Source organism: Hyalella azteca, unplaced genomic scaffold (genome assembly GCF_000764305.2).
Source record: "Hyalella azteca isolate HAZT.00-mixed unplaced genomic scaffold, Hazt_2.0.2 contig1933, whole genome shotgun sequence".
In the NCBI taxonomy this organism is placed as follows: Eukaryota; Metazoa; Arthropoda; class Malacostraca; order Amphipoda; family Hyalellidae; genus Hyalella; species Hyalella azteca.
Genome location: NW_025932225.1, coordinates 704,121 through 719,954, shown reverse-complemented (window position 1 = coordinate 719,954; position 15,834 = coordinate 704,121). Strand labels below are relative to the sequence as shown.

Here is a 15,834-nt window from a genome sequence, read left to right as displayed (position 1 = left end):
GACGGTTCCTCACGTACTAATTTCAATCACATGTCGAGAGTTGACTCAAAAACCAAAACCGACAGCACCCGGCAGATGGTACACCAGTCGGAGAGGTTAGCAACACGGCGAAAACTTCACGCAGCACGACTTACTGATGGACCAGTCAGTGAGGTCTAGCATCACACTGACAACCTCACACGGCATTGACTTACTGATGGACCAGTCGGTGAGGTCTAGCATCACACTGACAACCTTACACGGCATTGACTTACTGATGGACCAATCGGTGAGGTCTAGCATCACACCGACCTCACACGGCATTGACTTACTGATGGACCAGTCGGTGAGGTCAAGCATCACACCGACCCCACACGGCATTGACTTACTGATGGACCAGTCGGTGAGGTCTAGCATCACACCGACAACATCGCCAACTTTCACGCGTTGTCCGTACACTTCATGAACGCCTCCATGACACTTCATATGCTAAGGGACAGCAAAGTAGCCAAGCTAAAGGATAGCATAGAAGCGTAAAGCCAGTAACCAGACACAAACGTTCATTACCTCTTACTCAAGTAGCATCTACACAAGCAGATCTCTCTGGATAATGGATACAATGATAAATTCAGCATTTTAAAGGAAATATTGCAAGTATAACTAAGCAACGACAGTTACGACTTGGGTTGTGGTCTCCAAGTTAGATAATTTAAGGAATGTGCTTGAAAAGCTCGTTATCTTTAGGCTTGCAAAATGGAGATAGTGCTACATTTTTTTCGTATTGGTCTGCAGACATTTTGTGCAGAAAATGACAAATGAATAGCAAGTTTCTTGAAATATAACTGTATTATTTGGGATTGCATGGATTTAGATGAATGCAACTAAAATCAATACAGTACTGTTTGAAATTGGATGAAATCTATTCAAAATGGGTAAAAATTGATTGAGAAAAATAAATTTTATTATGCAATGGAATTCGATGCATGAAGGAACTGGGAAATTCGGATTGATCGAGGTTAAGATTATTGGATGACGCTTCATCATCAATAACTACGTTAAGCACAGCTAAAGCATGATGATTTCTAATACAGTATTTATGAATAAAAATGCGCACTAGAAAAAATAAGGAGAATTCCTGAAAAATTTGATTCTATTATGTTTAGACGCAGGGTAAAAATTAATCTAAAAAACTTTCTAAGCCTCACAACCTATTTAAATAAATTTAGCGAATAAGTGAACGACTTCTTGACGTTTCTAGAAAGATTCACAACCGAGAATAATAATGAAACACATTAAAAAGAAATATTTCAAAGGTAAATTAATCAGATTTATAAAAATAGAATCACAGAAGCTCAGCATGGAACACGAATGCAAACTAAAGTCATTGATGCAATTGATAACAAAGAACTATTTTTTACCTAGCCTACATATTGCCCATTACTCGTAAACATTGCTCATTACTCCTACACCTTGTCTATTACTCTAACACATCGCTCAGTACAACTTCTTTTACTCACGTGGTGTTCTGCTCATTACTCCTACACATTGCTTATTAATCACACACATCGCTCAGTACAACTTCTTTTACTCACGTATTATTCTGCCCATACTCGCACAAATTTTCCATCAATTTCACAGATCTTAAACATACTACATTACTACATCACTCACATAGTGCCCTGCCCATTACCCCAACACATTGTCCATTAATTTAACCGATTGTATACATACTCCATTACTCACATATAGTGTCCTACCCATTACTCCAACACATTGTCCATTAAATTAACCGATTGTAAACATACTCCATTACTCACATAGCGCCTTGCCCATTACTCCAACACATTGTCCATTAATTTAACCGACAGTAAACACTCCATTGCTCACACAGTGTCATTCCCATTACTCCAACACAATGTCCATTAATTTAACCGATTGTAAACACTTCATTGCTCACATAGTGTCATTCCCATTACTCCAACACAATGTCCATTAATTTAACCGATTGTAAACACTCTATTGCTCACATAGTGTCATGCCCATTACTCCAACACATTGTCCATTAATTTAACCGATTGTAAACACTTCATTGCTCACATAGTGTCATTCCCATTACTCCAACACAATGTCCATTAATTTAACCGATTGTAAACACTCTATTGCTCACATAGTGTCATGCCCATTACTCCAACACATTGTCCATTAATTTAACCGATCGTAATCATACTCTATTACTCACACAGTTTTCTGCCCACTACTCCAACACATTGTCTACTAATTTAACCGATTGTAAACACTCCATTATTCACATAGTGCCCTGCCCATTACCCTAATACATTTTCAAATCAATTTAACCGATAGTAAACACTCCATTGCTCACATAGTGCCCGGCTCATTACCCTAACACATTGTCCATTAATTTAACCGATTGCAAACATACTCCATTACTCACATAGTGTGCCCATTACTCCAACACACTGTCCATTAATTTAACCGACAGTAAACACTCCATTTCTCACATAGTGTCCTGCCCATTACTCTAACACATTGTTCATTAATTTAACCGATTGTAAATATACTCCATTACTCACATAGTGTCCTGCCATTACCCTATCACATTTTCCGATCAATTTAACCGACAGTAAACACTCCATTACTCACATAGTGTCCTGACATTACCCTAACACATTTTCCAATTAATTTAACCGACAATACACACTCCATTACTCACATAGTGTCCATCAAAGGCCCAGCTCTTGTCGTCAGCGCCCAGCTCGTTGCCAGGCGGACAGTTGGTGCCGGCCCAGCCGACCCGCATCGGCCCTGCCGTGAGCACCTCCATCTCGAAGTACCACTTGCCGCTGGACACGGCGTTGGTCTTCTCCAGGCGGTAGGTGCGGTACTCTACACGCTTGCCCTTCTTCTGGTCCTCAGCGCCTACACCATTCGCACAAAACAAAGGATTTTACTTATTACGAGAAGAAAAGCTATTCGTGTCAAGTGAAAGGTATCTCAGGCGACGAAATAAAGTTGATTGAACGTTATTTCAACGTGATACTTGAATGTTATTTCAATATCAAATAACGGTGATTGAACGTCATTTAAACGTCAAATAACGGTGAATGTACGTTATTTAAAAGTCAAATAACGGTGATTATATGTTATTTCAACCTCAAATAGCGTTATATTAACATTATTTCAACGTAATTTGCCTATAGGTAATGTGTAGAGTAAAGCGTGAGGTGTGTCCGAGTCGGGAGTGTATATTTTCTCAAGTTAACGGTACACGTGGTTGTATAAAGAATATATTGCGTTGTAATCAAAATTTTTAAATAAATGATGAACAATTATTTGCTTCAACCTACAAAAACAACTAATACTGATGATACATAACCAATAAAAAAATTCTACCGTAACAAGCTCAACAGAAAAATGGGATTCAAGAAGACCGGATAACCATATCAGGTGTGAAGAGGATGGAAAATATAATCTTATTTCGGCATGCATGGTAGAGTATCATTTAGAATCCTGTGCATCAGGTCAAATTGTGGCGACCAAGAGGTTAAAACGGTCTTCAATTTCAAGTCAAGATGCTTAAAACTGATCTCAAGTTAACGCATTTAGGACAGTTCTCTTAGACCAAGGAAAGCCCTGACAGGATTAAATAATTACTGTTGCTTCGCAAAAGGGCCTCAAGGCGCTGAACATTGATAAAATAAGTGTGGTCAAAATTGGGGCCAAGGGGCAATGTGGTCTTGGCCTTCACCACCATGGCCACTGCAGCTGGTCACACATGCATGCCGGCAAAAAAACTTTAATGTGCTAACGGGAAGTTTTCGCATTATCATTTTACTCTCGCATTTTACTTCGTGTACCTATAAAGGAAGCAGAATTTAGAGGATCAAGAAAATATCAAGAAATCAAGCTGTAAGCTTGGAAAGTCAGGGAGAAATTGCTCTCGATTTTCAAATACCCGAAAACAAAACTGAAGGCATCGGCATTACATGAAGGACTCGGAGTCAACTCCAGGAACAAAAATATAGGTAGAAACTTAATCGCAGCGCAGCTGAAAGTTGAAGGTATTAGATAATTAGTAAATATATAATGGAGAGAATCCAAGGAGATCTTGTCACACGGAAGACCAAGCAACGGTGCAACGTATAAAGAAAAGTCCATGGAGTAAAGTGGAACTGTAAAGATTGAGTTGACAATGCTGGAATAAAAGTTTTCAAGACACTCAGCGGCTGGGGAAAGGCTGGAGTACGGTGCATGTGAGGCAAGCTTATTGTTTACTGGTACAGGGCTGGTGATGAACTGAACATTAATAAAACTTAGCTAACCAGATTGAAAAAAATGAGCCTATTTCTTTAATGGATGAAATCAAGAAGTACGGATGGTTGCTACAGAACATAAAGGACAGTGGACACGAATATTATTTCATAGTTTAGAGAGTACAACAACTTTCTCCGCTACGTCAATCAATACACTGACTTGTGTGCCTTTGCTACTCTTAATTGTATTGTTGTCAAATCTTACCATTCAACACAAGAAATAAATGACGTGTACCACTGCTTCTTACCTCGTTCAAGACAACATAACCAGGCACTCAAATAAACATGCAATAGCCCATAAATTATGAACAAAGGATGATATATGGATAGCATAGAGGAGGAACGGGTAACAATTATGAGCTAAGTCCCAGTACAGTGCGACAAATTTGCAAAAAATAGAGATCCATACGTCACAAAATCACATCAGTATCAACACACTTTTTCCAACAACTTCGACAAGAGGATGATACGGGAAACACATACAACGTTATTGTATCGAAAACATAAAACTACTAACACGGTACAATGAGAAAGAATTAGTTCGTTGGAGTGCGCGGCAGTTGGAAAAAGACTTAGAAAATCGGAAGTTGTTGGCCCAGTAAAAAGTTAACTAAAAAACTGAACGAAGGCAACAAATCGTGAAAAGGAAAGAAAATAGGTATAAATTTGCCAGAATATTTAAGCCATAATTTTGTGTATAAGATGGCACTGTAGAAATTAAAAGGAATTGGACTATAACCGAAAATTAAAGTTACATGGCAAAAAAATGTTCACGGGCTGAAGCAAGTGAACGAACCGTTAAAAGGACTATTTTTGACGCACAAATATTAGAAGCAAAGGCTTAAACACTTGCGCCAAGTGTTACCAAGTGTTTGAGGGATGAAAATTACGCCAATTTAAGCTTTTGATGAGATTATTAGCAAGAGAGAAGAATATTTTAAGGTCTGATGAGTCCTCGTTGTTGATCTAAATAACCGCCCCCGTTCACGTACCGACACCTGTGAGGAAGAAGACAAGACGACATCTCAAGCTACTGCTTCTCGACGCCTAACAATTATACTTCAACTCTAACGCATGAAAATGATTATTAAAATCTGTAAACTTCAGTTTAAAATGTTATTTATGAGTACAAAGCATGGCCTGTTTACATTTTCTTGACGTTCCAACTCCAAAAATTCCAAATGAAATGACATAATTTAAATTTAACAAATTCTTTGATAATCACAACGACGACTATTTCAAATATGGTATCATCTTAGTGGAGTTGTTGTGTTTTGACCATATATGGCGTGTAACGAGTCTTGATGCGAAATGTTTAAATTCGATTATTCTTCACAAAAGTGACGGGATCACACAATGTTCAGGCTTAGTGACACAGACACTCGACGGCTCTCCGAAAAAACACCAGTCAGCATGTAGCTTTTGTCCCACAAATTTCAGGTGAAAGTCAAATTTTTAACAGCTCCTGTGATTTATTGTTTTTATCTGCAGCAGCAGCAGCAGCACACAACAGCTCACACAGCAGAGCACAGTACTTCACACAGCAGAACACAGCACTTCACACAGCAGCACACAGCACCTCACCTTCAGTAGCCTCTCCAGAGGGCGGCTCGAGGATATAGCCATACACGAGGAGGGTGCGCACGGTCTCTGACGCAGTGTCTCGGTTGGCCTTCTTGATAATGTCGTCGACATGTGAGTAGGTCACCAGGTGTGGTGACCTGCGCAGGTCAGGATCCTCGTTGAGACCGTAGGTCCAGCCCTGCAGGATGCGTTCACGCGCCCAAATGTTGTGCGTGTTCTCGGCGAGCAGCTCGACGAGCTCATCGAGCTTACTCGTCAGCGACACCTAGTCGAGTACAGCAGATGCTCACGTTAATTATAATTTTACATAAACTATTGTTTCTGTGAGATAATCGGAACACCCGACATCTGCTGCCATGAATTAGAACGAATTATTAATACATATTAGAATCGCTACACCCGACACTGGCTGCCCGTGAAGTAGAACAAATTATCAGTACATATTAGAAGTAAATTATGGGTAATATTTTTCGAATTAAGCCGTGCGATGGATGCTAACGTGTGCTGCCTTGAAATAAAAGAAATAAGGAGTACAAATACAAAAATCCACTGCAGCGTTTCCTGTTCTAAATACGTAATTGAAAACTGGGTTATAACGAATTTTTTCTTGTATTAATTGCCACGAGTCCAGTGGATACGATTTACGAAAACTACTAGCAAATTTAAGCTTGGCTTTGAGGTAAGTAGAAACATCGATGATAATTCACAAAAATTAAAATTTTGGTCGAAAATCAAGACCGAAAGCACATTAAGAATAAACGTACAATTAACGCAAATTGAATCATAAACAATCAATGATAAAACACCAATTTAGACTTTAAACAAAAATGTAATGCAGGAATTAATGTAAATGTAATTTATTTACTTAACACAATTAACAAAATGTATCTGACTTGATGGCTTGGTGACTTGATGCCTTGATGTCTGGATGTCTTGATGCCTTGATGTCTTGCACAAGTCTAAGCCAACAGACAATTAATGAAAGAAGCGCACCTGCGAGAGGTCGAGGGGCGCCGGCTTGTAGCCGTTGGACTGCAGGAAGGGATCGTTCGGGAGCCGCACGCTGCGGATGCGACTGGGCGGTTTGTCCATTGAGGCACTTAAGTGTCTCCAGTTAGACCCACTTTAGTGTCTCCAGTTAGACCCACTCGCGTGTTTCCAGTTAGACCCACTTAAGTGTCTCCAGTTACACCCACTTGAGAGTCTCCAGTTAGACACACTTAAGTGTCTCCAGTTAGACACACTTAAGTGTCTCCAGTTAGACCCACTTGAGTGTCTGTAGAGCGAGGGTGGCATCATAACGTTTCTCAGAGGGCGGGAGCTGCTCGAAGGAAGTCAGGCAGGGATGCAGAAGTCGCAGGTCGTCACGCCGCTCCCCGTAGCCCCAGCCTTGCTCTATCTTGTTCATCGCCCACATTTCGTGGATGTTTTCGGCCAACTTGTCCCTCACTTGCTCGATGAACCCAGGCAACATAATCTGTATTAATTAATGGTCATTACTACATCGAGTATTAGTACATTATAAGTATATCAGCACCCTACATCAGCATAATCAGCATCGCCCAAAACGGAAATATTAGTATCTCAAGTATTCTTACATTATCAGTATATCAGTGCCCTAGATCAGCATAATTAGCACTGCTGGAGACGGAAGATGCCAGATTTAATGAACGCATGTAAGATGTTCTAGTAAATATTTTGAAAATTTTATTAAAAAGCAAGCTCATGGTTGCGAACTCTCGAAAATACATACGAATGTTTTCAATCCGCTGTTAGCCAAGCCAAAATTTTAGTTGCCCGAGCGAAAAGAATAACATCCAAATTTAGTATGTTTATCGAGATTTATTGACAATTTTTCCGTCTACAGGTTTTAAATCCAAGATTTTGAAAGCTTGTTTGGAAACCGAAACAATTTATTTTTCGTCAAGCAAGTGACTTTAAAACAACGTTGATTACGAGTTATCTCGTTGAAACAGAGTCGATTACCTACTCTTTGTTTTCGTTGAAACAACGTTGAGTACTCTTTGTTTTCGTTGAAACAACATTAATACCTAATTGTTTTCGTTGAAACAACATTGATTGTGAATTGATATCGTCTCAACGACGTTGATTTCGAATTGACTTCGCTGAAGACACTTTTAACCAGCGTTCTTCAAACGACAAACGCCTCGTTCACTGACGTTGCTGGTGTCGAGCGGGTGCGGGACGAAGGCGACGTTATCTTCGACGAGGAGCGGTCCCGCGACGGTGGCCTTATGAACCTCGCCGAAGTAGAAGCAGGGGTCGATGGACAGCGTCTGTGACGGAGGTCAAGACGGTATTGTCACCATGATGAAGTAGGTAGCAGCGTTACGAAACATTATAATATATGCTCTGCATGTGACTAGAAATAAGTGGCAATTAGGGTGAAATAAATAAATAGGGTGAAATAAATAAATAGGGCGAAATAAATAAATAGGGTGAAATAGATAAATAAGGTAAAATAAATAAATAGGCTGAAAAAATGAAATGGGTGATATAAATAAATAGGGTGAAATGAATAAATAGGATGAAATAAATTAATAGGGTGAAATAAATGAACAGGCTGAAAAAAATGAATAAGGTGAAATTAATAAATAGGACGAAATAAAGAAATAGGGTGAAATAAATAAATAAATAAATAAATAAATAAATAGGGTAAAATTAATAAAAAAGGTGAAATAAGTTTATGGGGGATATACAGATATACCTAACTACGTCTATAGCAGGCAAATGAAATCGAATCGAACTTAACCAATTGCGCCAACACTGCGATGACGATGATGGGAGATTCCAAGTTGCTTACTAAATCAAACATTATCACGACAACTTGAAATTCATGGGAACTATAAAAGTTTGAGCCAAATTATGAAATTATCGTAATAGAAAAATGTTCATATGAATGTTTATTTGTTGAGCTCTCAGGTACCGGGGCCGGTGACGATTTACAGCTTAGTTTGGTTTATGAGTTATGTTGTATACAATAGGCTAGAGAGGCAGTTCGCCTGCTAGTGGAGGGGGCACTCGCCTGGTAGTGGAGGAGGCACTCGCCTGCTAATGGAGGAGGCACTCGCCTGGTAGTGGAGGGGGCACTCGCCTGCTAATGGAGGAGGCACTCGCCTGGTAGGGGAGGAGGCACTCGCCTGCTAGTGGAGGGGGCACTCGCCTGGTAGGGGAGGAGGCACTCGTTGACAGGCGAGTGTGCCTCAGGCGGCGGGTATTTCAGGCGGCCGTGTTCGCCTCCCAGCAGGAACCGTGCGCTGAAAGCCGAAAAAATGCCGAAAATGGTGTTAAAATCTTGCCGCGTAAATTCCGTCAACGCTCAATCAAAATTACGCAATAACTAAGAAAATGCTCCGAGGAAAAAATTGAAAAAAAGGAAAGCATTATATAGAATTAGAATAACGCGATGGCCCGAGATCCCAAATGCATAAGAGTGTTCAGAGAGACCAAATTAAGAAGATGGCCATATATAGGGCATGAAATAGGGAAGCGGATAACGGCCCCACAGGTAATGATATAAAAGCCCACAGGTAAGGTAAGGGCATGTAAGGTAAGGGCATGTAAGGTAAGGGCAGGTAAGGCAAGGGCAGGTAAGGCAAGGGCAGGTAAGGTAAGGGCAGGTAAGGTAAGGGCAGGTAAGGTGTAAGGTAAGGACAGGTAAGGCAAGGACAGGTAAGGTAAGGGCAGGCAAGGTAAGGACAGATACCTGAGTTTAGCAGAAGCGGAGATCACAGGGAAGAACATCCCGTCGAGGTTGAAGCCTGTGAACGCTCCGTTGACCTGCCGCCCGTTAACGTAGAACGTTATGACGGGTACGGTCAGATCCAGTGCGCAGCCTATGACGTCACCCTTCTTGATGTATGGAGTCGACTCCTAAATAAATAACAATTAACAGTAGTTACTTTCATTGCTTAGCTAACACATGGGCTTTTTCGGAGTAAAAGATTTCAAATAGTACACATATTTTAGTTACTTTCATTGCTTGCACAAGGGCACTTTGAATACAAATTTCTTACAATACTTATCATGAATTTACACCACATGCTCAAAAAATGAATAGCTAATATAGTACAAATATACACATTTTCTTACTACGCGTGCAAAGAGCGAACATAGCACAGATATAGGCAATAATACAGGCCAATCTGTGTCACTGTTGCCCACACAGGAGCAAAGAATGCTTTAAGATTTGGAAAAGGTCCCACTCAATTCTATGAGTGAGCTAGCAACACTTGCTTATGACGATCTTATAACACGATGGTAACACGATTACATACTTACACTGCGTGCCTTACACTGACTTAAATGCTCAGTGTTAATTTACTTTCATTAGCGTGTTTAGTCAAGATATTCTTCAATACCTAAGTCATAATATATAATTCAGAGAGAACTAATTTGAAGATACATACTGAGGCCAATTTTTAAATTCCTAAATCCTCGTTAGTAGACTACCACCAGGTAGTGACAATATAATAAGCGAACAAATAGCAAAAAATATATGCTTTTATGACACTGAATTCATCTCTTTGGGGCACTACTGCTATGAAATAATACTTGGAATATCAAACGTGAGATTTCCATGACGTCTAATATAAAAACTAGCGAGTAATGGAGACGTAAATTAAAGAGCAAGTCGTAAAAATATTTGAACTGACAATGGAGCTGGAATTCTAAACGTTTTCTTTTGCAAAGAAATAGCTAGTTCATGGCCATTTTCTTTTCTTTTAATTTCCGAATACATTTGCGATTTAAACAAGCAAACGGTATTTACATTTAAAATTAAAGTAAATCTTTACTTTAAAAGCGCTTTTAAAAGAGTAAATCTCAACTCACTATAGGATTGACAGTTGTCTCTCTCCCACCCGTCCACAAATTGCACCCATCGAAGCCGAAGGAGTAGAGGTCGTCACCCACGCCGTTGCCCCCCCACTTCTCACCGCCCCCAGGGTACGGGACGTAGCCACACGTGTTGGCCCACCCAATCCTCAGGTGGGGTGACAGGTGTGACACTTGCTCGATGTGGTCCAGGGTGACTTCGAAGTAATACTTCTGGTACATCGCTGAGTCCTCCACGTGTCCGACGAAGATGTTAGGCCGCACGCTGTAAGGTCGATGGAAATTTTTATCATTTCGGTGGTATGAGTGACTTATTATCCATATAGCGATGTACATTCCGCCTTTGTGTATGTAATCTTGACCTATTTTTACACAGCAAAAGGACGCATCAATGCAAAATTTAGCTTATAGCTAGTGCTGTGGGTGAGAAAGTATCACTATTTGGCCAAACATTCATTATTTGAGTGCAGGAAATATGTGTGTGGGTATTATTAAAATAAGCAAGTGTTTGATGCTGATACACATATCACCCAAAGAGGTAATTAATCTAAAAAAAAAAAAACAAAAACATTTCAAAAAAGCATGAACCCGGAACTTAAGCAAAAGAAAACCGAAAAAAGATCAACCAATAAACAAGGGACAATGGATTGAAAGGCAATGAGGTATATCGGGTGTATAAACAAGAAAAAAAAGAAAGACAGTGCATGTTTGTGGTGACCTGGAGACATGGTCCACCAGCTGCGTCTGGAAGAGAAGGTTCCTGCCCGGCAGGAGGTAGTCGCAAATGTTGTTCTGAGATGAGCGCACGGCGGTGCCGTTGCCCACGCACAGCGAGCACAACACGTCTAGCACTTTGGGGTCCCGACCGTACTTCTCCAGTAGGGCGATGATCACCTTAATGTGCTCCTCCTGCACACCCATGCCAAGCAACATCGTCAGGAGGCGTACTAACAAAAGTAATAATGAGTTAGACACTCCGACTTCCTATCACTGACGGCTTTTCAAGCCAAACCCATTAATCGCAGACGATAAATCTACCGCTACGTGTACTTGACCATATTCCACCTGACACGAGGAACCGGAGCAATATTGTGACAATTTAATCATGTGTCTACGAATACAATAACTGCCATCAATGTTATTCACATCCACGGGCCTGCTACGAGAGTTACCGTTAAGGGTAGAGAATAAAGTGGAAATTTTAGCGGGAGATTTAGAGGGTTCAACAAATATGTAATTGCCTTTCAGTCTCAAAGAGACGAAGTGACAAGGAGGGACAGGTGAAAAGCAACAGAAACGAAGGCACTTGAACAAGAGGTCGCTTACACGGGAGGTCGGCCGCCCGCACGAGAGAGACAGAGAAAAGAAATGTAAGGAATCCTACACAATAACTTAATGTAAGGAATCCTACCTACATAATAATTTACTGTAAAGAATCCTACCTACATAATAACTTAATGTAAGTTGCTCCTCCTGCACACCCATGCCAAGCAACATCGTCAGGAGCCGTACTATCAAAAGTAATAATGAGTTAGACACTCCGACTTCCTATCACTGACGTCTTTTAAAGCCAAACCCAAAAATTGCAGACGATAAATCTATCGCTACGTGAACTAAACCCTCTACCGCCTCACATGAGTAACCAGGGCAATATTGTCACAAGCCTACTTCCTAAAAAGGATACGTTCTAGAGAGCGCAAAATTACTTGTACTGATGGTTGCCGCCACGTACGACAATTTTAAAATGTTCTTTTATGCATACACACGTCCTCAGGTTGCTACAATAATTAGTTTACGTATAATTTAAGTTGAAAGTTATGTTCCCGGAGAGTGACATGAAGCGGTAGAGGGTTAAGCGAGTTCTGATAACACGACCCCAGAACACGACGTCGACATCGCAACGCCAGTGCAGCCAAGATAATATTCCAGTAATAAAAGAATCTATTATTTTTAGCCGGATTACATGTCTACGTTTATATATGCTTCTATGGTTATCAAAGTGAAAGCGTTGTGGGGCTGATGAAATGAGATGAATTCAATACCTAAATTGCAACAAAAAGATCTACAGTAGGAAATGAAACTTGAGCATACGACAACATGGCGCGTGATCAATAAAATTATCAGCAGAAAAAAAACATGTTTAATCATGTGTTTACGAATACATTAACTGCCGTCAATATTATTCGCATCCACGGGCCTGCTACGAGAGTTACCGTTAGAGAATAAAGTGGAAATTTAGCGGAAGAATTTAGAGGGTTCAACATATATGTAATAGACCTTCAGTCTCCAAATTCAGTTCAATTCTCGAAGGTTTTCAACAATTTTTACCCCCAATTTCATTGTTAAAGATAGCGAATAATATCAGGGGTAAGACCCGTAGTCCCGTACGTACCCGTACCTTACCTGCCCTTGCCTTACCTTACCTCTAATATTTTTTCCTCTAATATAAAAATCAGTCAGTGAATATTGCTCAGATTCATAAAAATTTTTGTTCTTTAATCTTCATGACGTTGATTTAAAAATCAGCATTTGAAAAATTTAAGAAGCAATTAATTTTAAGTAGTAGAATGGTTTGCTAGCGCTTCAGCTATCAAGCAATTTTACACAGGAAGTCAAAAGATAACGCCTGCAAGGCGGAAGGTCTCTATCAAGCAAAGTCTTATAATAATCATCACCCACAAGGGGCGGGAGGCCTCAATTGTCCAGTTGGGTGAAACTGACTCGAAAGAAGCAGCGTTAGCATCTCAAAGAGACGAAGTGATAAGGAGGGACAGGTGAAAAGAAACAGAAACTAAGACACTCGAACAAGAGGTCGCTTACACAGGACGTCGGCCGCCCCACAAGAGAAACAGAGAAGCGAAATTTAAAGTATCCTACATACATAATAACTTAATGTAGGGAATCCTACCTGCATAATGTAGGATTCCTTACGTAATGTAAGGAATCCTACCTACATAATAATTTAACCCCACAACTGAGGCCTGCAGTCAGACACCGCGAGCTCTGTGGTGGGGTGAACATGTCCCTATGAATCTGAAATCCCACAGGACTTCTGCTGAGCACAGACACACGTTAGAAGTCCCCATGAGGGTTTATCTAATTTAAACATTGAAGTTAACCTTCATGACGTTGAGGGCTTCAGGAGAGTCGATGAGGACACAGTGCAGCACATCAAGCATGCCTGTGCCCTCGCCTGCCGAGCCCAGGCGCGAGAAGAGCCAGTTTAGGCGGTGGCTGTTAGCGAATATCGAGCAGTTCGTGTGGTTGCCCTTGATGACCGCAGCCAGAAGTTGGTACAGGTAACCTAAAGGGGGCAAGTGACGTTACAGAGTTGGTTTCATTCAACGATAATCTCACAGAAATTAGAGAAACTTTGTGTAAAAAGCGTGGCAATTTTTGTCATTGTGTGGGTTGAATGCAGCCCGCAGGAGGTCCAAGCAAAGTGGATAGGTACTAGTGACGTACAGAGTTGGCTTCACGCAACCATAATCAGTATAAGATGGCAGAATTTGTACTTTGAACTCTTTCTCTGTACTTCAATCAAACTTGATGGAAGGAATAAATTCTGTCATCTTATACTAACATCCGCAATAAATAATCAACCATGATCGTACACTCGGAGAGAAACAACTTGGTCCAAATAGCAATTCAAATCTTGTGTGTCATCCTGTCCCAGTTTGTGTCATTCTGACCCAGTTCGGCTCGGGCGTATCAGTGTTACGCGCAGAAAGTGTGCCACTATTTAAACAATATTAAAAATGCACTTTTTTCTGAATACAACATATAAGCGGACATATGTATGCATGTCTTTTAATCTCCTTGAGCAGACTGATTTAAATTCTTGTTTGAGGAAACATTGACCCTCATTAATGTCATTGGTATCGAAAGGCATGGTAATGAGAGCTACCGTCAGTAGTCAAAGGTTCCCCTTTGCCAACAGATACATTATTCGTCGTCAATATTATTCTTTTCCAATATCCTTGTAAGGAGAGTTAGCATTTCAAATAAAGGGTTACAAATAATCGTATCAATCATAGGAGTGAAAACAAGACGAAAAAGAAGTATACAAAACGATCGTTGTCTACATAGCATCTCAAGTAAAAAGTTACAAATTATAGTATCAATTATAGCAGTGAAAATATGACGCAAGAAATATACAAAGTGATCGTCGTTACTGACCTGAAATAATCTCCCAGTCTTGGCCGGACTCCTCGCCCACGAGGGCGACCATGTATCCCTGCGACGCAATGATCGTGATCTTGTCGATGGCGTCGAGGATGAGGATGAGGATCCCTTCCTCTTGGAACAGATCCTGCCGGTTGCGTAGGGCGCGCAGGCACACTTGACGCTCCTCGTGAACTGCGAAGGATAGAATTAAACATTTATTCATTTGTTGGCTAGTTTAAAACGGTTATGTAATACCGTAACACTTTACAGAAAATTTTTAAATAATAAATTTGTGTCTCAGTGAAATAATAAAGCAGGATTGTTCGTACTACTATCTACCGAGCGCGTCTGAGGGACCACTCATAATGGTTGTGAGGGAAGACCTCACTGAGCTCGTTTATGAGGGGAGAGCACACCGAGCTCGACAGAGAGACCCAACCACTCATAATGTTCAACAGGGATTTCACCGAGCTCGTTTACGAGGAGAGACCTCACCGAGCTCATTTATGAGAGACCTCACCGAGCTCATTTATGAGAGACCTCACCGAGCTCCTTCATGAGAGACCTCATCGAGCCCCTTCATGAGAGACCTCACCGAGCTCATTTATGAGAGACCTCACCGAGCTCGTTTATGAGAGACCTCATCGAGCTCATTTATGAGAGACCTCACCGAGCTCGTTCATGAGAGACCTCACCGAGCTCCTTTATGAGAGACCTCACCGAGCTCTTTTATGAGAAACTTCACCGAGCTCATTTATGAGGGACCTCACCGAGCTCATTTATTATGAGAGACCTCACCGAGCTCATTTATTTATAAGATACCTCACCGAGCATCGTTTATGAGAGACCTCACCGAGCTCATTTATGAGAGACCTCACCGAGCTCGTTCATGAGAGACCTCACCGAGCTCATCCAT

General features: G+C 40.8%; 1 protein-coding gene across 1 annotated transcript in view; it reads right to left on the bottom strand.

Annotated features, from left to right (window-relative positions):
• LOC108667979 (ryanodine receptor-like) overlaps nt 1-15,834 on the bottom strand; it is a gene marked incomplete at its 3' end in the record, with an annotated part of 62,720 nt that overhangs the window by 16,337 nt on the left and 30,549 nt on the right. Inside the window, 11 exon segments of the mRNA XM_047884478.1 lie at nt 2,711-2,916; nt 5,895-6,159; nt 6,888-6,993; nt 7,139-7,371; nt 8,075-8,191; nt 9,079-9,172; nt 9,622-9,788; nt 10,749-11,016; nt 11,470-11,660; nt 13,871-14,055; nt 14,931-15,110. Coding sequence (XP_047740434.1) covers nt 2,711-2,916; nt 5,895-6,159; nt 6,888-6,993; nt 7,139-7,371; nt 8,075-8,191; nt 9,079-9,172; nt 9,622-9,788; nt 10,749-11,016; nt 11,470-11,660; nt 13,871-14,055; nt 14,931-15,110 — 2,012 coding nt within the window.